At 36.9% G+C, this 21824-nt stretch overlaps 1 protein-coding gene and 1 long non-coding RNA gene across 3 annotated transcripts in view; both read left to right on the top strand.

The window, feature by feature from the left end:
• LOC116270067 overlaps positions 1-10643 on the top strand; it is a 28941-nt gene extending 18298 nt beyond the window's left edge. Inside the window, exons 3-4 of the long non-coding RNA XR_004177984.1 lie at positions 2102-2107; positions 9113-10643. This is a non-coding gene — a long non-coding RNA (uncharacterized LOC116270067). The remainder of the gene's footprint in view (positions 1-2101; positions 2108-9112) is intronic.
• Positions 1-21824, top strand: part of MEGF9 (multiple EGF like domains 9) — a 114978-nt gene that overhangs the window by 36213 nt on the left and 56941 nt on the right. For both annotated transcript variants that reach the window (XM_021927211.2, XM_003911303.5), the window contains exon 2: positions 18949-19150. In XM_021927211.2, coding sequence (XP_021782903.2) covers positions 18949-19150 — 202 coding nt within the window. The remainder of the gene's footprint in view (positions 1-18948; positions 19151-21824) is intronic.

Here is a 21824-nt window from a genome sequence, read left to right as displayed (position 1 = left end):
CATGCATGTACATGTGTCTTTATAGCAGCATGATTTATAATCCTTTGGGTATATACCCAGTAATGGGATGACTGGGTCAAATGGTATTTCTAGTTCTAGATCCTTGAGGAATCGCCACACTGTCTTCCACAATGGTTGAACTAGTACATTCCCACCAACAGTATAAAAGTGTTCTTGTTTCTCCACATCCTCTCCAGCACCTGTTGTTTCCTGACTTTTTAATGATCGCCATTCCAACTGATGTGAGATGGTATCTCATTGTGGTTTCGATTTGCATTTCCCTGATAGCCAGTGATGATGAGCATTTTTTTGTGTGTCTGTTCGACCAAAGTCTCTTAATAGTAGAATTGATTAAGCAGAAGAACTAATGAACATGAAGACAGGCTATTTAAAAATACAAAATCAGGCTAAGTTCAGTGGCTCACACCTGTAGTCCCAGCACTTTGGGAGGCCAAGGCAGGTGGATCACTTCAGGCAGGAGTTCAAGACCAGCATGGCCAACATGGCAAAACCCCATCTCTACTGAAATGCAAAAAAATTAGCCAGGTATGGTGGTGCACACCTGTAATTCCAACTATTCAGGATGCTGAGGCATGAGAATTCCTTGAACCCGGGAGGCAGAGGTTGCAGTGAGCCGAGATCATGCCACTGCCCTTCACCCTGCGTGACAGAGTGAGACTCTGTCTCAGGAAAACAAACAAAAAAATCCCCCACAAAAGTCAGACAATAATAAATGCTGGTGAGGATGTGGAGAAAGGGAAATCTTGTATAGTGTTGGTGGGAGGGTAAATTAGTACAACCACTATGGAGAACAGGTTAGAGGTTCCTCAGTAAACTAAAATTAGAGCTACAATACAATCCATCAATCTCACTGCTGGATATATACTCAAAAGAAAGGAAATCAGTATATCGAAGAATATTTGCATTCCCATGTTTGTTGCAGCACCGTTCATAATAGCCAAGATTTGGAAGCAACCTAAGTATCTATCAACAGACAAATAGATAAAGAAAATGTGGTGCATATACACTACTATTCATCCATAAAACAGAATAAGATCCTGTCATTTGCAACAACATGGTTTTGCAACAACAACAACTAGAGGTCATTACATTAAGGGAAATAAGGCACAGAAAGTCAAATATTGCATGTTCTCACTTATTTATGGGACCTAAAAATTAAAACAATTGAACTCATGGAGATAGAAAATAGAAAGATATTTACTAGGGTCTGGGAAGAGTAGTCGGGGGTTGCGTGGAGGGGAAGTGGGGATGGTTAATGGGTACAGAAAATAAAATATACTCTCAAAACATAAATGATTAACTCTTATTAAGTGACAAAATTAGTTTTCTCAAAACTTTGAAAAATGTATACTAATGGAAAAGCGGTGGCACTAAAAGATAAGTGTTTTGCCTAGGTTCAAGTAGCAGTTTGGTAGCTTAGTATAGTCCCTATCCAGAACTCTTGATCCCAAATTAGCACGTTTCTTTTGGAGAGATACTTGAAATACTAATTATCAGTATTGTTTTAGTTATGAGAGTGCATTTAAATAAAATAAACAGATGACAAATACTAACTCATGATTGTGTCTTTGGCTTTGAACAGTATGTTAAGGTGTACCAGCTGAAAACAAATGCAAGGTGTTGCCAACTGAGAATTTATTTTGTAGCTTGAGCAACTGCTTCCCTCCTACCCCACACCATTTGGTAATCATTTGATTTGATGTCACTTGCTTACAGAAAAACAGATTGGAAAAAAATGCCAGACGCAGTGGCTCTGACCTGTGAACCAGCACTTTGGGGGCTGAGGTGGGCAGATTGCTTGAGCACAGGAGTTCAAAACCAGCCTGGGCAACATGATGACACCCTATCTGTATAAAAAAAAAATTTTTTTTTTTTTAAATTAAGCCAGCATGGTGGTGCACGCCTGTAGTCCCAGCTACTTGGGAAGCTTAGTGGGAGGATAACCTGAGGCAGGGAGGTTGAGGCTGCAGTGAGCTGTGATCGCGCCACTGCACTCCAGCCTGGGTGACCGAGGGAGATCCGGTCACACACACACACTCATACACATGAAAAGAAAAGAAAACACAACTACATTTAATAGTACTAGGTAGAATTTCTTCTTCTTTTTGCTCCTTATCTCCTCCCCTTCTTGTAAAGGAAGAAGTGGTGAGGTGAAGTGAAATGAGGAAGGGTATTGATGTAAGGTAAACCTGGATGTGAATGTTGTCTCAACCCATTACCCACTAACTCTGGTCTTGGGCAAGCACTTAGGTTCTCTAAGTTTTAGTTTTCCTATTAATAAACTGGGACTTGCAGTCTCTACACTTGCAAGGTTGTTGTAAAGCTAAGTGTTTGTGCAAGTAAAATGTGCAACAAAGTCTGGGACATTGCAGGTCATAGTAAATGATAATTATTTTTGTTATAATTAATAGTAATGAGGCCTACCTAGGGATTAAGATAAGCAGTTGTGTGAAACAGTTTCCTGTATTTTATCACAAGCTGTTGTGGAGGAAGCGGAGAATTATATCTATTGTTAGCCAGGTAAGATATGACCTTTAATGGGAGATCTCATATCATGTAACTTAAAAATAGAAATCTTACTCAAGAAAATCAAGGGGGGATACCATTAGAAACAATAAGGAGTTCATCAAAATGCCTGTGTGGATATCTCAAAAAATCTAATTGAATGATTATTACTAATATTGATTAGAAGATAGAAGTTTTAACCACTACTGCCACCACCACCACTAATGATAAAAAGTTTAGAAATCATCATAACAAGATATGTATGAAACTCATATATATGTTTTTTAAGTTGTAAAATTTCACTGATATAAAAGTAGACTGAATAAGTGGAGACACATGTCAGTGCTCATAGATGGGAAAATTGAAATTATTTTTTGTAGAGATGGAACCGATTTTGCCATGTTGCCCAGGCTGAACTTGTGGACTCAAATGATCTGCCTTCCTTTGGCCTCCCAAAGTGCTGGGAATGCAAGCCAGAGCCAATGTGCCTGGCTGAAAATTGAATATTGTAAAGCTGCCAGTTCTTGATACATTAATTTTTAGGATAAGTGGAATTACTGGGGAAATTACAATAGGAATATTTTTGGAGGGAATGTGGCAATAAAGTTTGGGTGGAAACATTGGTAACTATGAACAACTAAAAAAATGTAAAGAAGGATAATACATTAGTGAAACACATTGTCAAGCTGCAGTTATTAAAACTTTTCTGTGTGCTGATATAAGAATAGGTTTTTTTTTGTTTTGTTTTTTTGGTTTTTTTTGAGATGGAGTCTCTCTGTCACCCAGGCCGAAGTGCAGTGGCGCGACCTCAGCTCGTTGCAACTTCTGCCTCCGAGGTTCAAGCGATTCTCCTGCCTCAGCCTCCACAGTAGCAGGGATTATAGGCACCCACCACCACACCTGGCTAATTTTTTGTATATTTAGGGTTTTACTGTGTTGACCAGGCTGGTCTTGAACTCCTGAACTTGTGATCCACCCACCTCAGCCTCCCAAAGTGCTGGGATTACAGGCGTGAGCCACCATGTCTGGCCACTCTTTTTTTTTTTTTTTTTTTTTTTTTTGAGACACGGTCTCACTCTGTTGCCCAGGCTGGAGTACAGTGATCACAGCTCACTGCACCCTTGACCTCCCAGGCTTAAGCCATCCTCTCACTTTAACCTCCTGAATAGCTGGAACCACAGGTCTGAGCCACCATGCTCGAGTAATTTTTTATATTTTTTTATATTGTAAAGATGGGGTTTCACTATGTTGCCCAGGCTGGTGTTAAACTCCTGGGCTCAAGGGATCCTCCTGCCTCGGCCACCCAAGTGCTGGGATTACAGGTGTGACCCACTGCACCTAGCCAGACTAGATCAACTTAATAGATCCGACATAGATTCTGACGTGTAAAAATATTCTCATATATAATATAAAAAGGACCACAGTTGGTTTAGCCATTCACCAGTTGAAGGACATTTGGGTTATTTCCAATATTTGGTGATTATGAATAAAGCTGCTATAAACATTCAGTTACATGTATGTGTGAACTCAGTTTTCATTTCTCTTGGGTAGATACCTGGGAGCAGAGTTATTGGATCATATGGTAGGTATATATTTAATTTTATAAAAATTAGCCGGGCTTGGTGGTGGGCGCCTGTAGTCCCAGCTACTCAGGAGGCTGAGGCAGGAGAATGGCGTGAACCTGGGAGGTGGAGCTTGCAGTGAGCTGAGATGGCACCACTGCACTCCAGCCTGGGTGACAGAGCAAGACTCCATCTCAAAAAAAAAAAAAAGAACAGAAAAGAAAAGAAAGGAAAGGAAACTGCTGGCCGGTGTGGTGGTCACACCTGTAATCCTAGCACTTTGAGAAGCTGAGGAGGGAGGATCACTTGAGGCCAGGAGTTTGAGACCAGCCTGGCCAACATAGCAACACCCTGTCTCTGCACAAAATTTAAAAATTAGCCAAGCATGATGGTGTGTGCTTGTAACCCTAGCTTCTTTGGAGGCTGAGGCAGGAGGGTCTCTTGAGCTCAGGTGTTTGAGGTTACAGTGAGCTATGGCCATGCCACTGTACTCCAGCCTAGGTGACAAATTGAGAACCTGTCTCTTAAAAAAAAAAAGAGAGAGAGAAGAAAAATAGAAACTGTCAAATTATTTTTCAAGCATTCCCATCAACAGTGTACTGGAGTTCTACTTCCTCAGCATTGTGGTATTTGGTATTGACAGTTTTTTGAAATTTGCCATTTTTTAAGATGTGTAGTAGTATGTCCTTCTGGTTTTAATTTGTATTTTCCTAATGAAAGATAGTGGGTACCTTTTCAAGTGCTTATTTGTTGTACGTATATCTTCTTTGGTAAAGTTTCTAGATCTTTTCTCCATTTTTAAATTGCATTATTTCCTTATTGTTGAGTTTTGAGAGTTCTTCGTATATTCTTGATGCAAGTGCTTTGACAGAAATGTGATTTGTAAGTATTTTCTCCCAGTCTATGGCTGTGTTTTAGTTTTGTTAGCAGTCTTTTGAAGAACAAAGTATTTCATTTTAGTAAAGTCCAACTTATACATTTTTCTTTTATGGATTTTACTTTTGGTATTTTATTTGTAAGCTATTTGCCTAATGCAAGGTCAATCATATTTTCTCCTGTGTTTTCTTCTAGAAGTGTTATAGTTTTACATTTTACATTTAGGGCTATGATCCATGTTGAGTTAATTTTTATATAAGGTGTGAGTTAATGTCGAGTTTTAATCTTTTGTTTATGGATGTCCAACTGTACCAACACCATTTATTTGAAAAAAAAAAAAAGCATCCTTTCTCCATTGAATTGCCTTTTCATCTTGTCAAAAATTAAATTAGATATTTCTGAGGGTTTACTTCTGGGCTCTCTATTCCATTGGCCTTTGTGTCGGTTTTTTCTTTTTTCTTTTTACCAATAACACCATGTCTTGATTACCATAGCTTTATAGTAAGTCTTGAAATCAATTATTGTGAGTCCTCCAGCTTTGTTCTTTGGCTATTGAGGTTTCTTTGCTTTTTCATATATATTTTAGAATCAATTTGTTAATATGTACAAAAAAATCCTTCTGGGATTTTGGTTGGGATTTATTAAATCTATAGATCTAATTGTTTACATTATGTCTTTCCATACTTTTAGGTCTTTTTGTTTCTTTTATCATGTTTCATAGTTGTTAGCATAAAGGTCATACGCGTTAATTTTGTATGTAAGTATTTCATATTTTTGGAGCTAGTCAAGTGGTATTAAAATTTTAAAAATTCCATCTGTTCATTCATAACACATAGAAATACAGTTGATTTTTGTTTGTTAATTTTGTGTCTTGCAACCTTATTTTTTATTTTTTTGAGACGGAGTTTCGCTCTTCTTGCCCAGGCTGGAGTGCAATGGTGCGATCTCGGTTCACCGCAACATCTGCCTCCTGGGTTCAAGCGATTCTCCTGCCTCAGTCTCCCGAGTAGCTGGGATTACAGGCATGCACCACCATGCCTGACTAATTTTGTATTTTTAGTAGAGACAGGGTTTCTCCATGTTGGTCAGGCTGGTCTCGAACTCCTGACCTTAGGTGATCTGCCCACCTTGGCCTCCCAAAGTGCTGGGATTACAGGCGTGAGCCACCAGGCCCAGCCCTTGCAAGCTTATTAATGTCATTTATTAGTTCTAGGAATTTTTGTAATAGATTAAACTTTTTTTCTGCATAAACGTTCATGTTATCTGTGAATAGAGACAGTGTTTATTTATTTATGTATTTATTGAGACAGGGTCTCATTCTGTTATACAGGCTGGCATAGAGTGGTATGATCGTGGCTCACTACTGCCTCGACCTCGTGGGCTCAAGTGATCCTTCCATCTCAGCCCCAGGAATAGCTGAGACTACAGGCATTCCTGGCCACCCTTTCTGGCTTTTATTTATTTATTTATTTATTTATTTATTTATTTTTCTGTAGAGATGGGGTCTCACTATGTTGCCTAGACTGGTCTTGAAATCCTGGGTTCATGTAATCCTCCCACCTTGGCCTCCCAAAGTACTGGGATTTTATACATGTTGAGCTACTACTGTGGCCCAGTTTTGTTTCTTTTTTTGATCTGAAGACCATTTCTTTCTTTTCCTTGCTTTATTCCACTGTCTAGGACTTCTAATATGATTTTGAACAGGAGTGGCAAGAGGGGACATTCTTGCCTTGTTCCTGATCTTGGGAGAAAGTAATTAGTCTCTCACTATGAAGTATAATGTTAAATGTTGTTTCTCCATAGATACCCTTTATTAGGCTGAGAAAGTTTCCTTCTATTCGTAGTTTTCTGGGCACTTCTCCTATGAATGGATGTTAATTTTTTTAAATCTTTTTTTGCATCAGTTGAGATGAGATGGCATTTTTCTTTAGCCTGCTAACAGGATGGATTGCGCTTATTAATTTTCAAGTGTTGAACCAGTATTTCTGGAATAAATCTCATTTAATCTTTTTATATATTGCAGGGTTCAATTTGTTTTTTATATATTACTGGTTATTTTGTTGAGAGGTTTTTGATCCAAGATGTTCACAAGGAATATTGTTCTGTAGTTTTCTTGTAATGTTTTTATCTGGTTTTGGTATCAAAATAATGCTGTCCATATAGAATTAATTGGAAAGGATTCCTACCTCTTCTATTATCTGGAAGACGTCTTATAGAATTGATGTTACTTCTTATTAAAATGCTTAGTAGTATTCTCCAGTGATGCCATATGGGCCTGGAAATTTCTCTTTTGGAAGGTTTTAAACTATAAATTCTATTTCTTTAATAGGTATAGGACCATTTAGGTAATCTGAATTAGGTTTTGATAGCTTGGTTTCCAAGAGATTGGTCCATTTCATCAAAGTTGTTGAATTTATATGTATAGAGTTGTGCATAATATTCCCCGTAGTAATATCATTCTTGATATTAGTGTCTGAAAACAATAACAATGATTTATTTCTCATTCTGATGATTCTTCTCCTGGTCTCTCTTGGGCTTACCCTGGCTGTATTGGTAGATTGGCTACAGCTGGAGGATCTAAAATGGCCTCACCCATATGTTTGGGGCCTTGATGGGGATGACTGGAGTAGCTGAGACTTGTCTCTCTCCATGGATTCATTGGGAACCATTATGATCTGTCTGCCATGTGGAAGTGGAAGCATAAGGAGAGAACTTGATCATAGTAAAATCCTCAATAAGTGCTCATGGATTTATCCAATGACATGGAGACCAAAGAAAGAATTTCAAAATGGAAGGGGTATCAGTATGTCAAATGCTGCAAAATGGTTAAGCAGAATATGGCCTGAGAAGGCTATTGTTTTGTTTTGGGTTAGTAACTTTTGAGAGAGCATTTTTAGTAGAGTTTAGAAAAGATTGCAGAGCATTAAGAAGAAAACATGTGGTGAAGAAAAGGAGGCAGTCTGTATTTTTGTCTGAGAAATTTTATTTAGAAAATAAATGCTAGTTAAATGGAACAGGAGACTGAACAGAGAATCGTGAGAGACCCAATGCATATTTGAAGGCGAATTGCTGGTTAAAAAGTGGGATGGAAGACTTAAAGAGAAGCTTGGAATAGCCAATGCCGGCAATGGAGATGTGGAAGCAATGAGATAGAGTCCTGGAAAGAGCTTTGGGAGCAGTTCTAGGGACTTAGTGAAAGTAAAACCTTTAACAGGCCAGGTCTTTATATTGTAACTGTCTCTAACAGTGCTCTAGGAACACGGTAGAGGATACATAGTGGAAGGTACAAAGAACTTTTAGAGGCCGGGCATGGTAGCTTATGCTTGTAATCCCAGCACTTTGGGAGGCTGAGGTGGGCAGATTATTTGAGGTCAGGAGTTTGAGACCAGCCTGACCAACCTGATGAAACCCCTTCTCTACATAAAAACACAAAAATTAGCCGGGCATGGTGGCGTTTGCCTGTAGTCCCAGCTACTCGGGAGGCTGAGACAGGAGAATCGCTTGAATCCGGGAGGCAGAGGTTGCAGTGAGCTGAGAGTGTGCCGTGGCACTCTAGCCTGGGTGACAGAGATTCCGTCTCAAAAAATAAAAGAACTTTTGGAGAATAAGGGTGTTTAGAATGCTAATGAGGAAAGTATTTGAGTACATGATCCTGTATAGTAAATATTTTTCTATAGTCTAGACTAGACTTCTCTCTTCTGCCTTTTTTATGACTTCAGGAAATTTGTTGAATTATTCTAATTCTGGATTAAAAGAAAGTCCCTTCTGCCAGAACATTGTAGAATGCTGTAGTTTAACCAACTCTAATTCCTAATCTTCCCCAATCCCTTATTTTAGAGCATTTATTGTCATATCTTGTTTCTGATATATATTTCTGAGAGTATTTTCTACATTTCAAGAAAAGTGGGACATCTGGGGAGATAAAACAGTAAATATCCTATTCTGGTACTGTCATATTTTTATCTCACTTCATCCTCAAATAACCATATTAAATATATTTGCTGTCATTTTGCCTCATGTATTTTGAGACTATGGTATTAGATACACATCTAATTTAGAACTACATATTTTTAATGAATTGTACATTTTTTTATATAGTGACCAGACCTCTTGTCCCCTTATATTGCTTTTTTTTTTTTTCTTACAAGCTTTCTTTTAGTTAATATTTACCTGCTTCATCTTTTTCCTTTCAGTTACTTTTAACCTTAATGTATAATTCTGTTTTATGTCTTTTGTAATGTGTTTGTAGCTGGATTTTGTGGGTTTCATTGAATCTTGAAGATCTTTGTCTTTTAAATTGACCAACTCTAATTTTAATTTATAAAATGGAATCTGATTTGAACTGACATTTATAGCTATTTATTGATCACTACTGTGCTAAACCACTATGAGAAATGTAGAGATATGAGAAAATTTGCCACCACTGAGCAATTTAAAACCTATGATTTTCCCTTAAAACATAGTATATACATTCAAAATTTTCAAAGGAAATTGCCTTCTGATTTACTTATTCAGATTATTAGATACACCAGTGGCTCAATTAAACGAAAGTTTTTGTAAACTAAAAACAATATACGTGGCCATATATAATTTGACCTTTAATTGTTTTTCATGATAGATGAAAAGAATTAGCCACAGTTTGTACATTTAGACACTGAATCTCAGAGCAGTTAGATTCACTAACTGTCCTAGAGCTGGTTAATTAGCAGCAAAGTTTGATTTTAAGGTGTTCTGGGTCTGTCTGATTGTTTGGCTTCTCAGAGTGAAAAGACATGGACTTTGGAGTTACTCATTTTGGGCTTTAGTCTCTTCTTCTGTACTGATTAGTTCTGTGATTTGTTTCATCTATCTGAGACTCAGATTCCTCGCTTAAGGTACCTGCATCACAGGATTATGGTGAACACTAAAGGAGGCCATTTGTGTCCAGTTTCTAGTGTGATATCTGATATATGTGTAGGATATGCTTAATAGCTGGTAATATCATCATTGTTATTAGAAGTAAAAACTAGCCTTTACAGCCTTTTCCAGAACTTGTCATCTTGTCTCATTAATTAGATGAATTATCTCTGAATTGTGGAAAACTGGCAGTGAGCCAGGGACAAGCACTAACAACATGATTTTAAAATGTGAGACAGAAAATTTTCTACAAAACCTGGATTATGTTGCCCCATTTATTTCATATGTCTGCCATGAAGTTGAAGAAATGTTTTGCTCTAGTAAATTTTAATTGATACATTTTTATTTTCAAATAAAGCTTAAAACTTTTCTTTAAAAGTAGTGACTTTAATACTACACATCTCTACAAAGTCTAGTTTAACTAAAGAAATTCATCAGCTTTAATATTAAGTTTCCCAAGTTTTCAAAGATTTGTGGCAATACCTTGGCAATAGTCAAATGTAATTTGAGTATTAATGTTACTCTAGAGTAAGACTCTCAAAACAAAAATTCTTGTGTTGATAATTCCTTTTCCCTAGAATGAGGCTTTTCTGAGATTCCTTTTCTTCAAACCTAAAACATAAACTATGGTCCTAATAAAAAGTACATTTTGAAATACACCATATACTTAGGAAATCAGGCCTGTAGTCAAGATAATATAGTTCTGTTGGTTTTGTTTGTTTGTTTGTTTGTTTTGAGACAGGGTTTCGCTCTGTAATCCAGGCTGAAGTACAGTGGCACGATCTCATCTCACTGCCAACCTCCGCCTCCCGGGTTCAAGCGATTCTCCTGCCTCAGCCTCTGGAGTAGGTGGGATTACAGGCACATGCCACCATGCCTGACTAATTTTTGTATTTTAGTAGAGATGGGGTTTTGCCATGTTGGCCAGGCTGGGCTTGAACTCCTGACCTTCAGTGATCTGCCCACCTTGGCCTCCCAAAGTGCTGGGATTACAGATGTGAGCCACCGCACCTGGCCAGTTTGTTGGATTTTTTTAAAGAATCATTTGATGTACATGCAGAGGTTTGAGTTGTGTATTCCTACTCTTGATTTTGACAATATTTTTCCTTTTCTTTTCAATTCGAAAATCAGGAATGATGTAATTTTTGTGGATCCAATCCTAGGCTTGTGAAAATGGGTGACGTTCTTTGTTGAATAGATTAGATAGATTGAAAGTTATATTTACATGCATTTTCCTGGTCTTTGTTTAAACAGAGTAGGGTTTTTAATGATGAATCTCAAAAGGAAACAAACAATTGCGTATGAAAAAAGGATGGTAATCCTATACATCTTTATCTTTCATTTTTTTCCTCTTGTCTCTCATTGTACATGGGAACAGTTGCAGCCTAAGACTTAAGTTGGAGCCAAAGGGAAAAGAAAAGATTGTACTCCTTTTAGTGAAATAGCATTTTAAATACTAAAATGTTCCGCAACTCCTTATGCAATAATCAGCTGGAGCATTAATAACTTCCTGCTATCTTAAGTGTAACAGTCACTTTGAGAAAGCCTCAATCATTAGTTGGATCCCCTGTGGACGCTGGTGCCACAGTTCAGTTGAAATAGTTGCTTGTGGGACACCAAGGCATCCTTCCAGCAACATTTTAAAAATTGAATCTAGTAAAACTTCATTGCTTAAAAAAATTTTTTTGCATATTTTAAAATTTATATCCAATGAAATTTACTCATTTGATGTGCAATAGTTCTATTAGTTTTGATATGTGCATAATCAAGATGCAAAATGGTTTTATTACCCCCTCAAAATTCCCCTGTATTGCTCCTTTGTAGTCAGCCCTTCCCTTCTGCCCCCACCTCTTGGCAAATCCCTCCCTGATCTATTCTCTGCCCCTGGCTCCTTTCATTTAGCATAATGCATTTAAGATTCATCCATGTTCTTGGATGTCAGTGGTTTATTCCTTTTTATTGTTGAATGGCATTCCATTATGAGAATGTACCATACTGTATCCATTCACTAGTTGAAGGACATTTGGTTGATTTCCAGGTTTTGGTGATTATTAATATCACTTATAAATATTTCTGTACAAGTTTTTGTGTGACTATAACTTTTCATTTCCCTCAGATACATACCTAGAAGTGGAATTGCTGGGTCATATAGTAAAGGTATATTTAACTTTATAAGAAACTGTCACACTGTTTTCCAAAGTGTCTCTACTATTTTGTACTTACACCAGTAATTTTTGAAAGTCCTGCATGCTTGCCAGGAATTAGTATTGTCAAATTTTTTTTGTTTGTGTACTTTAGCTATTCAAATAGATGGATACTCATTGCCTTTCAAAGTACAGTTTTGCTTTTTGACTTCCATTGAGTGGATGTTCCTATAATGTTTGCATTGTGTGTGCTGAGAATAGAACTATTTCCATCTACTTTTGCAAGTCAGACTGTAGTTCCAACTGTCTAAAATGATGATATATCTTTGGGACTTAGAACTTGAATGGCCAGTGCTCTGATAAATATTGTAAGTTTAGGAATAGCTTAATACAGGTTTTTTGTATTCTTAATAGATAACAGTATTTGAAGATATTAAAAAGCAAGAGTGTACTACCTAAAGCAATTTATAGATTTAATGCAATCCCTATCAAAATATCGGTGATATTCTTCACAGAAATTAAAAAAAAAAAAACAACCCTGAAATTCATATGGAATCACAGAAGACAAAGCAATCCTGAGCAAAAAGAACAAAGCTGGAGGCATCACACTACCTGACTTCAAAATATACTACAAAACTATGGTAACCAAAACAACATGGCATAGGTATGAAAACAGACACATAAGTCAGTGGAACAGAACAGAGAATCCAGAAATAAATCCATGTATTTACAGCCAACTGATTTTCAATAAAGGTGCCCAGAACATACATTGGGGGAAAGGATATATTCTTCAATAAATCATGCTGGGGAAACTGGATATCTATATGCAGAAGAATAAAACTAGACCTCTCATCTTTCATCTTATACAAAAATTAACTCAAAATGGATTAAAGACTTAAAAGTAAGATCTGAAACTATAAACTACTAGAAGAAAACACAGGGGAAATGCTTTAGAATATTGGTCCTATACAGCCATGAAAAAGAATGAAATCCTGCTATTTATGGAAACATGGATGAAGCTGGAGGTTATTATGTTAAGTAAAATAAGGCACAGAAAGTTAAATGCTGCATGTTCTTACTCATATGTGGGAGATTAAAAAAAAATCGAGCTCATGAAAGTAAAGAGTAGAATTGGAGCCGGGCGCGGTGGCTCATGCCTGTAATCCCAGCACTTTGGGAGTCTGAGGAGGGCAGATCACGAGGTCAGGAGTTCAAGACCAGCTTGACCAACATGGTGAAACCCCGTCTCTACTAAAAATACAAAAATTAGCCGAGTGTAGTGGTGTGCGCCTGTAATCCCAGCTACTCAGAAGGTGAGGCAGGAGAATTGCTTGAACTCGGGAGACAGAGGTTGCAGTGAGCCGAGATTGCACCACCACACTCTAGCCTAGGCTGCAGAGTGAGGCTCCGTCTCAAAAAAAAAAAAAAGAGTAGAATTGGAGGTATTAGAAGCCATGAAGGGTAGGTGAGAAGGAAGGATGGGAAGAGATTGGTTAATGGATACAAAATTATAGCTGTATAGTACTAAATGAGTACTGGTGTTTTGTAGCACAATAGGGTAAATAAATATAGTTAACTGTAATTTACTCTATATTTTCAAAAAGCTAGAAGAGAGAATTTTGAATGTTCATAGTACAATGAAATGATCAATGTTTGAGGTAATGGATATGCTATTTAGTCTGATCATTACACATTTGTATGCATGTATTGAAATATCACTCTGTATTGCATAAATAGGTATTATTATTACACGTCAGCTAACAATAAAAGGGGTGAAATTGTTGTTCAATGAATGAAAAGGAGTCAGAAATTGAGTTTTGCAAAGGTGTTTATGCAGTTTTGCAAAAGGCTGTAAATTGAATTTCAGGCTGTCTTCCTGAACCAGATTCCTGTGAGTGCTCTGTATTAGTTATAGCCACTAGTAGTCTTCTAGTATCTATGCTTAAATGCAATAATTTTGTAATCATTTTAGTTTACCAACAGTATTGTTGTCAGGGTAACATTTATTTGTTTAGGAGATTTCCATCATGACTGAGGACATAATTTTTAAATTTTGTTATGCAAATTTTTCATTTACTGTTTTTATGGATTTTTATCTGCAAAGGTTTAATACACAATTGTACCAAACTGCTTGAGCATTACAGTTAATTCTAGCACTTAGAAATGACTTCAAAAAGAGACACAGAGAGGACACATTCATTAGGACATACAATCACAATTAGTATTTTTCAAAAACTCCCATCATAAATGCAAACAAGCTGAATACCAGAACACACCAAATATTCTCTGTGAGATGGTTAAAAGTTGGATGAAGAGAGAGCCTACAAGGTTTATGAAAGGCCTAGAAAAGGTCTTCAGTATGTTCAAGTAGATAATCTTTTACCAGGGCAAATGTTTGTGCACAAAGGGCAGGGCAGGTGGAGGTAGGTGGCAAGGGAACTTATGGGATTTGTAAACAAAATACTCTCATTTTTTTAGGGCTAAAAAACTTCAACTCTTGGCTTTTCGAATGTTTGAAAAAGTGCAGAATTTGATTTTCTCTGGGACTTTATGTGTCTATTTTCAAATACTTAAAGCAGTTTGGCAAAGAGTTTAGTTTCTTATTCTTCTTCAGGGTGAAAATCACTATATTTTATTGTTCTTCAGAAGCCAGACAACAAAAGGAAAAAATGTTGCCAAGATTTTGCTCTCTCTGAGAACATTTACATTACCCTTCTCTAATCATTTCTCTATAGAGTTTTCCAAAGAATTAAAGGGCTGAAAGGAAGCCTGCTACTCACATGACAGAGTTTATTCCGTATTTACTTTTAGGCAATTGAATGAGCTGTTCGGCATCTTATTCATACTTGTCTGTAATTAGCTTTTGGTGTCCTCTTCATATTGTTTCATTCCCATTAACATCCACACTGGTGACTTTCCATTAATCATGTTGCAGACTCCTTTGTGCTGTTCTGATGTCTAAGATTCTAACTCATTAAAAAGTCAGCACTTCCTCTTGTCTTTGGTCCTTCTCATTGCTTCTATCAATTGAAACTTCCTTCTTTTTCATATTGCCACATTTTTACTAAGGGGACTGCATTATTTCTGCATTAACTCCTGTCTGGTTCCGCACAAATGTCTAGACCTGTGAAGGGTCTGAGATTTTACTTTACTTACAAGCTAACAAATTATCCTGGCACAATTTAATGAATACCCGGAGTGTTTTACATTTATTACTGTTGCTTATACTATTCATTTAACTTGCGTCATTTCATTTAAGGTCAGTCACTGGGACGGGCCTTAAATTCTGAGTTACAAACAGAAAAGATGCCCATGCTCCCTGGCACTTGGTTTACTTTGTATTCTCTTCCTTTCCTTTTGTTATTTTGGGGAGAAGTATTAACATGATAGTGCCTTTTTGTCTTGATGTGTCAGCCCCCTTCTTATCCCTGGGGTGGTCTCTCTTGCTGAAACATTTGCCATTCACGCTGCTACTGTTAAATTGATTAGTACCAAGGATGTATAATAAATAAATGCTCATTTTTCATCTTCTCTGAAGCCGCATCCTAAATCCTTGTTTTTACCACTGTGTATTTTAAGGCACGCATATTGTTAATGAGTGGAGCCTAGTATAAGTAGAATATCATCTTATTCTCTACCTAGATGAGCCATAACATGGATTTCTGCGTAATAGGAAACTAATTCTGTTTCCCAGACATTATTCAAAGCTGCTATGGTACTAAACCCATTGTCAGGCTTTTAGATCTTATCCTCAGGGTATAACGAAGCTATAGCCTGTGAATCTAACATCCGAATTGCATTTATTATTTTATCTGATAACACTTTCTACTTTTTTTCCAGCTGTTGTATTAATTATTGCAATACTCCAGACCACTTCCAGCTTAAGTATTGGCACTGAGTGGTATAGCTACTATTATGCCCTGTTTACAGGAGAAAAAAATGAAGGCACATAGAGCTTAATTAACTTGCCTAAGGGTATAAAGTTAGTGAGAGAGCAGGATTTAATCTTAGCCATCTACCTCTACAATCTGTGCTCATAACTCTTTGCTTTACTGCCTCTTCAAATTATTGTCATTTGAGAGGTTTAGGTAGTAGGTGTTGTTACGGATTTATAATAGGGGCAGTACAGTTAGAGTTTATGGAGAAGTGAGTTTCAGCTGATTCTTAAAATAGAGAATAAGTTTGACTATGTGAAAAAGAACACTCTAAGATGCACAGAATAAGCAAAGGTTCACAGACAGGACTAACCAGAGTCTGTTCAGGGAATAATGAAGATATTAGACTGACTATAGAAATAATAAATAACCAGTGAACTTGGTTAGTATTGAAAGTTTATCCATTAGAACTTAACTGGAAAAAATATTGAGTGTTTATATCTGAGTTCTTAAATTCAATTGGATTCTTTAGAAAATACTGCTAATCTTACTCATTGGGAACATTGACTCAGTTTTCAGATGGAAATACATTAGTAAGGAAATAATGAAATAAAATTCATAGTCTTTATTATAGAAAAATTTTTTTTAGTATTTTCATTTTTTCTTGAGCTAGTTCTACTGACATCAACATACTTTAATTACTTTAACTTGTAATAAAATAGGTCCAGCAGGAGGAGTTGAATGTAAGTTGAATTTCTGCCCGATTTCAGAAGAAAAATGTTATTTTAAGTGTTCTGGTCGTTTCTGGTGGAGTGAAGGTCCTGTCATGAAGTTGTCATTGGCAGGTTTACAGACCACTGAACGTGGCTTTGTTAGTTACAAAAACCACAACACACCTACACAGAAAGTAAATATCATGTGAAAACATGTAACTCTGTCAAAGAAATGTCATGTTTATGTAGCCTAGTGAAAATAAGAAATGGGAAGTAGTGGGAAGCTCATTCCTTTCCTAAGCTTGAGGCTGAAGAAATCTGAATTTTCCTTTGGGTTTTGTGCACCACTCAAGTTTGAAATACACATAAAATAAACAAATAAGTTGCCAATATTTATTTATTTACTTTAGTTATTTTTTTTGAGACAGGTCTTACTTTGTCACCCAGGTGGGGGTGCAGTGGCGAGATCTTGGTTCACTGTAACCTCAGCCTTCCAGGCTCAAGCGATCCTCCCACCTCAGCCTCCTGAGTAGCCAGGACTACAGGCGCACGCCAGGATGCTCGGCTAATTTTTATACTTTTTTTTTTTTTTTTTTTTTTTTTGTAGAGATGGAATTTCACCATGTTGCCCAGGCTGGTCTCAAACTCCTGAGCTCAAGTGATCTGCCCACCTCGGCCTCCCAAAGTGCTAGGATTACACGCATGAGCCACTGCGCCTGGCCTATTTATTTGTTATTTGTTGTCTTTACAAACTAGAAGAGCTGTGAAGAGCAGGGAAAAAGTGACACCAAAGTTTAGGAATTGCAGAAGTGTGGGAGGTATAGAGTTGGCCAAGTGGGAATTCCTTTGAGGAATCTTTTGTTTTTACTTGTGTGGATAAATAAGCTGCTTGTGATTACATAAAGAATTTTGAAGCTTAATTTCCTTTTCTAGAATGGAGAAGCAAACCCCTTTATAACTCTCTATTTGAGACTCTGGATTTGTAGTTGTCTAGTAGCTTTTTGAAGTAATCAAAAATAGTATCAAAGATTATTTTTTCCAAGCTAAACTGTATCGGTACAGTGCCATTTTATATAGTGCCTTACCTATTTAGAACTGTAATTTGTACCATAGATTTCTCAGGACCCTTTAAGGGTAGCATCATGGCTATTTTGTAATGGGACCTATTCCTAGGATATATATATTAATACAAAGTCCTCAGTTAATACTGTGTCAAGCTATGTTGAAAACACTTTCCTTTTGATAAAATGAATAGAGGCAGTAGCAAAAAACAAATCCTAACTGACCTTTAAATGAGTCTTTGCACTAGAAGTCTAAAACTAAGGGCTTCTCAATATTTTTATCCAAAGAACCATCTGACAGGGATACGGTGGGAAGGAAGTGGGGATGGTTAATGGGTACCAAAAAAATAGAAAGAATGAATAAGACCTAGTATTTGATAACACAACAGAGTGACTGTGGTCAATAATTTAGTAATTTATGGACAGTAATTTGATTGTACATGTTAAAATAACTAAAGGAGTAGAATTGGATTGTTTGTAACACAAGGATAAATGCTTAAGGTGATGGATACCCCATTTACCCTGATGTGATTATTACACACTGCATGCCTGTCAGAATATCTCAGGTACCCCATAAATATACACACCTTATACTCCTGTATACTCACAAAAATTAAAAATTAAAATATTTCTTTTGAAAAGTGAAAAAAGTGAAACAAACAAGCAAATAACAAAGAACCGTTTGAAATATACTTAAAAGAAATGTTTATTTTCCAAATATTTTAATTTGGGAAAGACATTCAAATTGGGATTGGTTTTAACTCCCAGATCAGGATGAACCTGTAAACTTTCTCTTCTGGTTTCATTGTTCATCATTTCCTTACTTTAAAGTTTCTATTCTTCATTAATTTCTTCCTGGGCAGAACACATTAACTTATGATTCTAGCTGTGGCACAATCTAATATGACCTTGAATAAGGTTACCAAAGTTAATCATCTGAGCCTTAGGCTTTTGCTGCTATACAATGGGATTATTTATTATTTAACATGTTGTCATTTCCAACATGTGCCCTTAGTGCTGTGTAGATAAGCCTGCCTTTGGTGGCTTCTAATTCAGAAAAACATAATACACACACACACACACACACACACACAAAACCATAATTTATATACCCTATATGTTTCCTGATTTGAATAAACTAAACAGGATAGAAAGTAAATTTGAACTAGAGTTAATTTTATCTGTCCTTACAAAGTTGTCATGAAAATTTATTAAGAAAAATAAAATAGAGTTCATTTTATTAAGAGGGCCTTAAATCTTGGTTGGTAATGTCTCTTTCCTTCTTTCCTTTGCAGAGTATGTATGTAACTGCTCTGTGGTTGGAAGCCTGGATGTGAATCACTGCAACCAGACCACAGGGCAGTGTGAGTGTCGGCCAGGTTATCAGGGGCTTCACTGTGAAACCTGCAAAGAGGGCTTTTACCCAAATTACACTTCTGGGCTCTGTCAGCCATGTGACTGTAGTCCACATGGAGCTCTCAGCATACTGTGCAACAGGTAAGCAACAGAGGGTGGAACTGAAGTTTATTTTATTTTAGCAAGGGAAAAAAAAGGGTCCTACTCTTAAGGACCATACTGGTTTAAACAAAGGGGGATGAGGGTCATAGATTTACAAAATATTTTATATACTTTTATTCCCTTACTTTATATGTTATATTTAATGTCAGGATTTAAAAACTTCTAATTTACTGATTTAATTCTTCAAAAGCACTAGAGTTGCCAATTTTTCTCTGGGATAATTTCTGTAAATTTCATGGGAAAAAAATTATTGAAGAAGAAATCTGCTTTCTGGAAGGGCTTCCAGGCATGAAACCTGCTAGGAGGTTTAGAAATGTTCTTATGTTTATTAATATACCATTGGAGTTTGAGGAAATTTGTTCTTTGGTTTATTTTTCTCTCTAATCAAAATTCTACATTTGTTTCTTTGGACAACTAAAGCTTAACTTGGGAATACCCTAATTTATTTAACTAGTGGTAAGTAGACTGGTTTTACTCTATTTACCAGTATATTTTTGAAACCAAAAGTAGATTAAGCAGGAATTATCTTTAAAATAGTATGTTATTTGGAGGTGATTTAATCTAGTGGAATAATGTACTGTTATCTAAACGTTTGCCTTGTACCACACTGAAAGTAATTATTCTTTGACCTTATATGAGGCACTTGACTTTTTGTGGACCCCCAAGTCAAAAAACTGAAGAGACAGTATTAAATAATGAAAAAAATAATGACAGCTTATACTCAGTGTAACCTGGGGTGTAACCCAAGATCTGCTGCTACTTAGGAACTGGGTTCCTTGGGCAAGGAACTGAGCTTGTTTCTTCTCAAGGTTGTTGTGAAGATTAAATGAGTTGATATATATAAACTGCCTAACACATGTCACTCAATAAATTCTGGTTTGTTTTAATTTCAAAGGAATATTAAGGGCTGAAATGAGAGAACATGTTTTAAGAACTTTTAGCTCCTTGACAAAGAAGTGCTTTATACTTTAGCAATAAATATTTTGGATGCTTTATAAATGATATCGTACTGTTATGGAATATTGTATCATATGGTAGCTTATTAAAAATGTAGAAGAGGCTGGGCGTGGTAGCTCACACCTGTAATCCCAGCACTTTGGGAGGCCAAGGCTGGTGGATCACGAGATCAAGAGATCAAGACCATCCTGGCCAACATGGTGAAACCTAGTGTCTACTAAAAATACAAAAAAATTAGCTGGGCGTGGTGGCGCATGCCTGTAGTCCCAGCTACTCAGGAGGCTGAGGCAGGAGAATTGCTTGAACCCGGGAGGTGGAGGTTGCAGTGAGCCGAGATCACGCCGCTGCACTCCAGCCTGGCGACAGAGGAGACTCTGTCTCAAAAAAAAAAAAAAGGTAGAAGAGAACTTCATTAAGAAGTTTATAGGCTGGGCGCGGTGGCTCAAGCCTGTAATCCCAGCACTTTGGGAGGCCGAGACGGGCAGATCACGAGGTCAGGAGATCGAGACCATCCTGGCTAACACGGTGAAACCCCATCTCTACTAAAAAATACAATAAACTAGCCGGGCGAGGTGGTGGGCGCCTGTAGTCCCAGCTACTCGGGACGCTGAGGCAGGAGAATGGCATAAAGCCAGGAGGCAGAGCTTGCAGTGAGCTGAGATCCGGCCACTGCACTCCAGCCTGGGCCACAAAGCGAGACTCCGTCTCAAAAAAAAAAAAAAAAAAAGAAGTTTGTAATTTGAAATGCAGCAATAATCAATGCTTCTGATGCTTGGTATTTTAAAATAGTTATTTGTCTTAATTTTCACAGCAACTCCTTATATGTAGGTTACGAGATCACAAAGATAGTAAGTGCCAGAGAAAGAATTCCATATTAGGTCTTCCAATTCCAAGTCTAGTGTCTTTACCACTGTAGCATACCACAGCATATAGATTATATAGTTAGAAAACTGATAATCACTCTGTTCTTTGAGATTGAGAATAGAGTAGTAGCTTAACGCTATTCCTTCCACTCTCCCCAAAACATGCTCATGCAAGTTAGATTCAGAAGTTTCGCATTGCTTACCATTTTAAAAGATGAGATAATATAAGTTTGTTCATTCTGGTGTCTCATGGAATGTCCACTACTTTCTTTGGAATAATATTCTGCAAACATATTTGCTTTGAGTACTTTTGGAGAAATAGAAAAGTGTTCACTTCTAGGCCCAAAGCTTTATTAGAAGAGAAGGAAATAAAGGAAGGATTAAGAGAGAGTTTTATAATAGAAGCTGTAAAAGAGGAAAAAACAATAGTACTAATATTTACATACTGTCTTACTGTATTCATAGTTCTTCTGCAAATTATTCCTGATTTATCTTTTCTGTGACAGTTAATGCTACTAAGTTTTATTCTGAAACTCTATCCTGAAAATAGGTGGTAACCATAAAGTAATGGAAAAGTACACTAGACTAGTAATCTAAAGGCCTAGGGCAGGGGTCTGCAGACTATGGCCTATGAACCTAATCCAACCCACTGCCTGTTTTTGTAAGTAAGGTTTTATTGGAACATAGTTCCACACATTTATTTATGTATTGTCTATGGCTGCTTTTGTGCTATAGTGGCAGCATTGACTGGTTGTGATAGAGACTGTATGGGCTACAAACCTAAAGTATTTACTATTTGGCCTTTTTGTAAAAAGTTTACCAACCCCTGGTTT

Source organism: Papio anubis, chromosome 13, assembly GCF_008728515.1.
Source record: "Papio anubis isolate 15944 chromosome 13, Panubis1.0, whole genome shotgun sequence".
Lineage (NCBI taxonomy): Eukaryota > Metazoa > Chordata > Mammalia > Primates > Cercopithecidae > Papio > Papio anubis.
The sequence above is the reverse complement of the archived record's forward strand: the minus strand, read 5'-3'. Positions and strand labels throughout refer to the sequence as shown.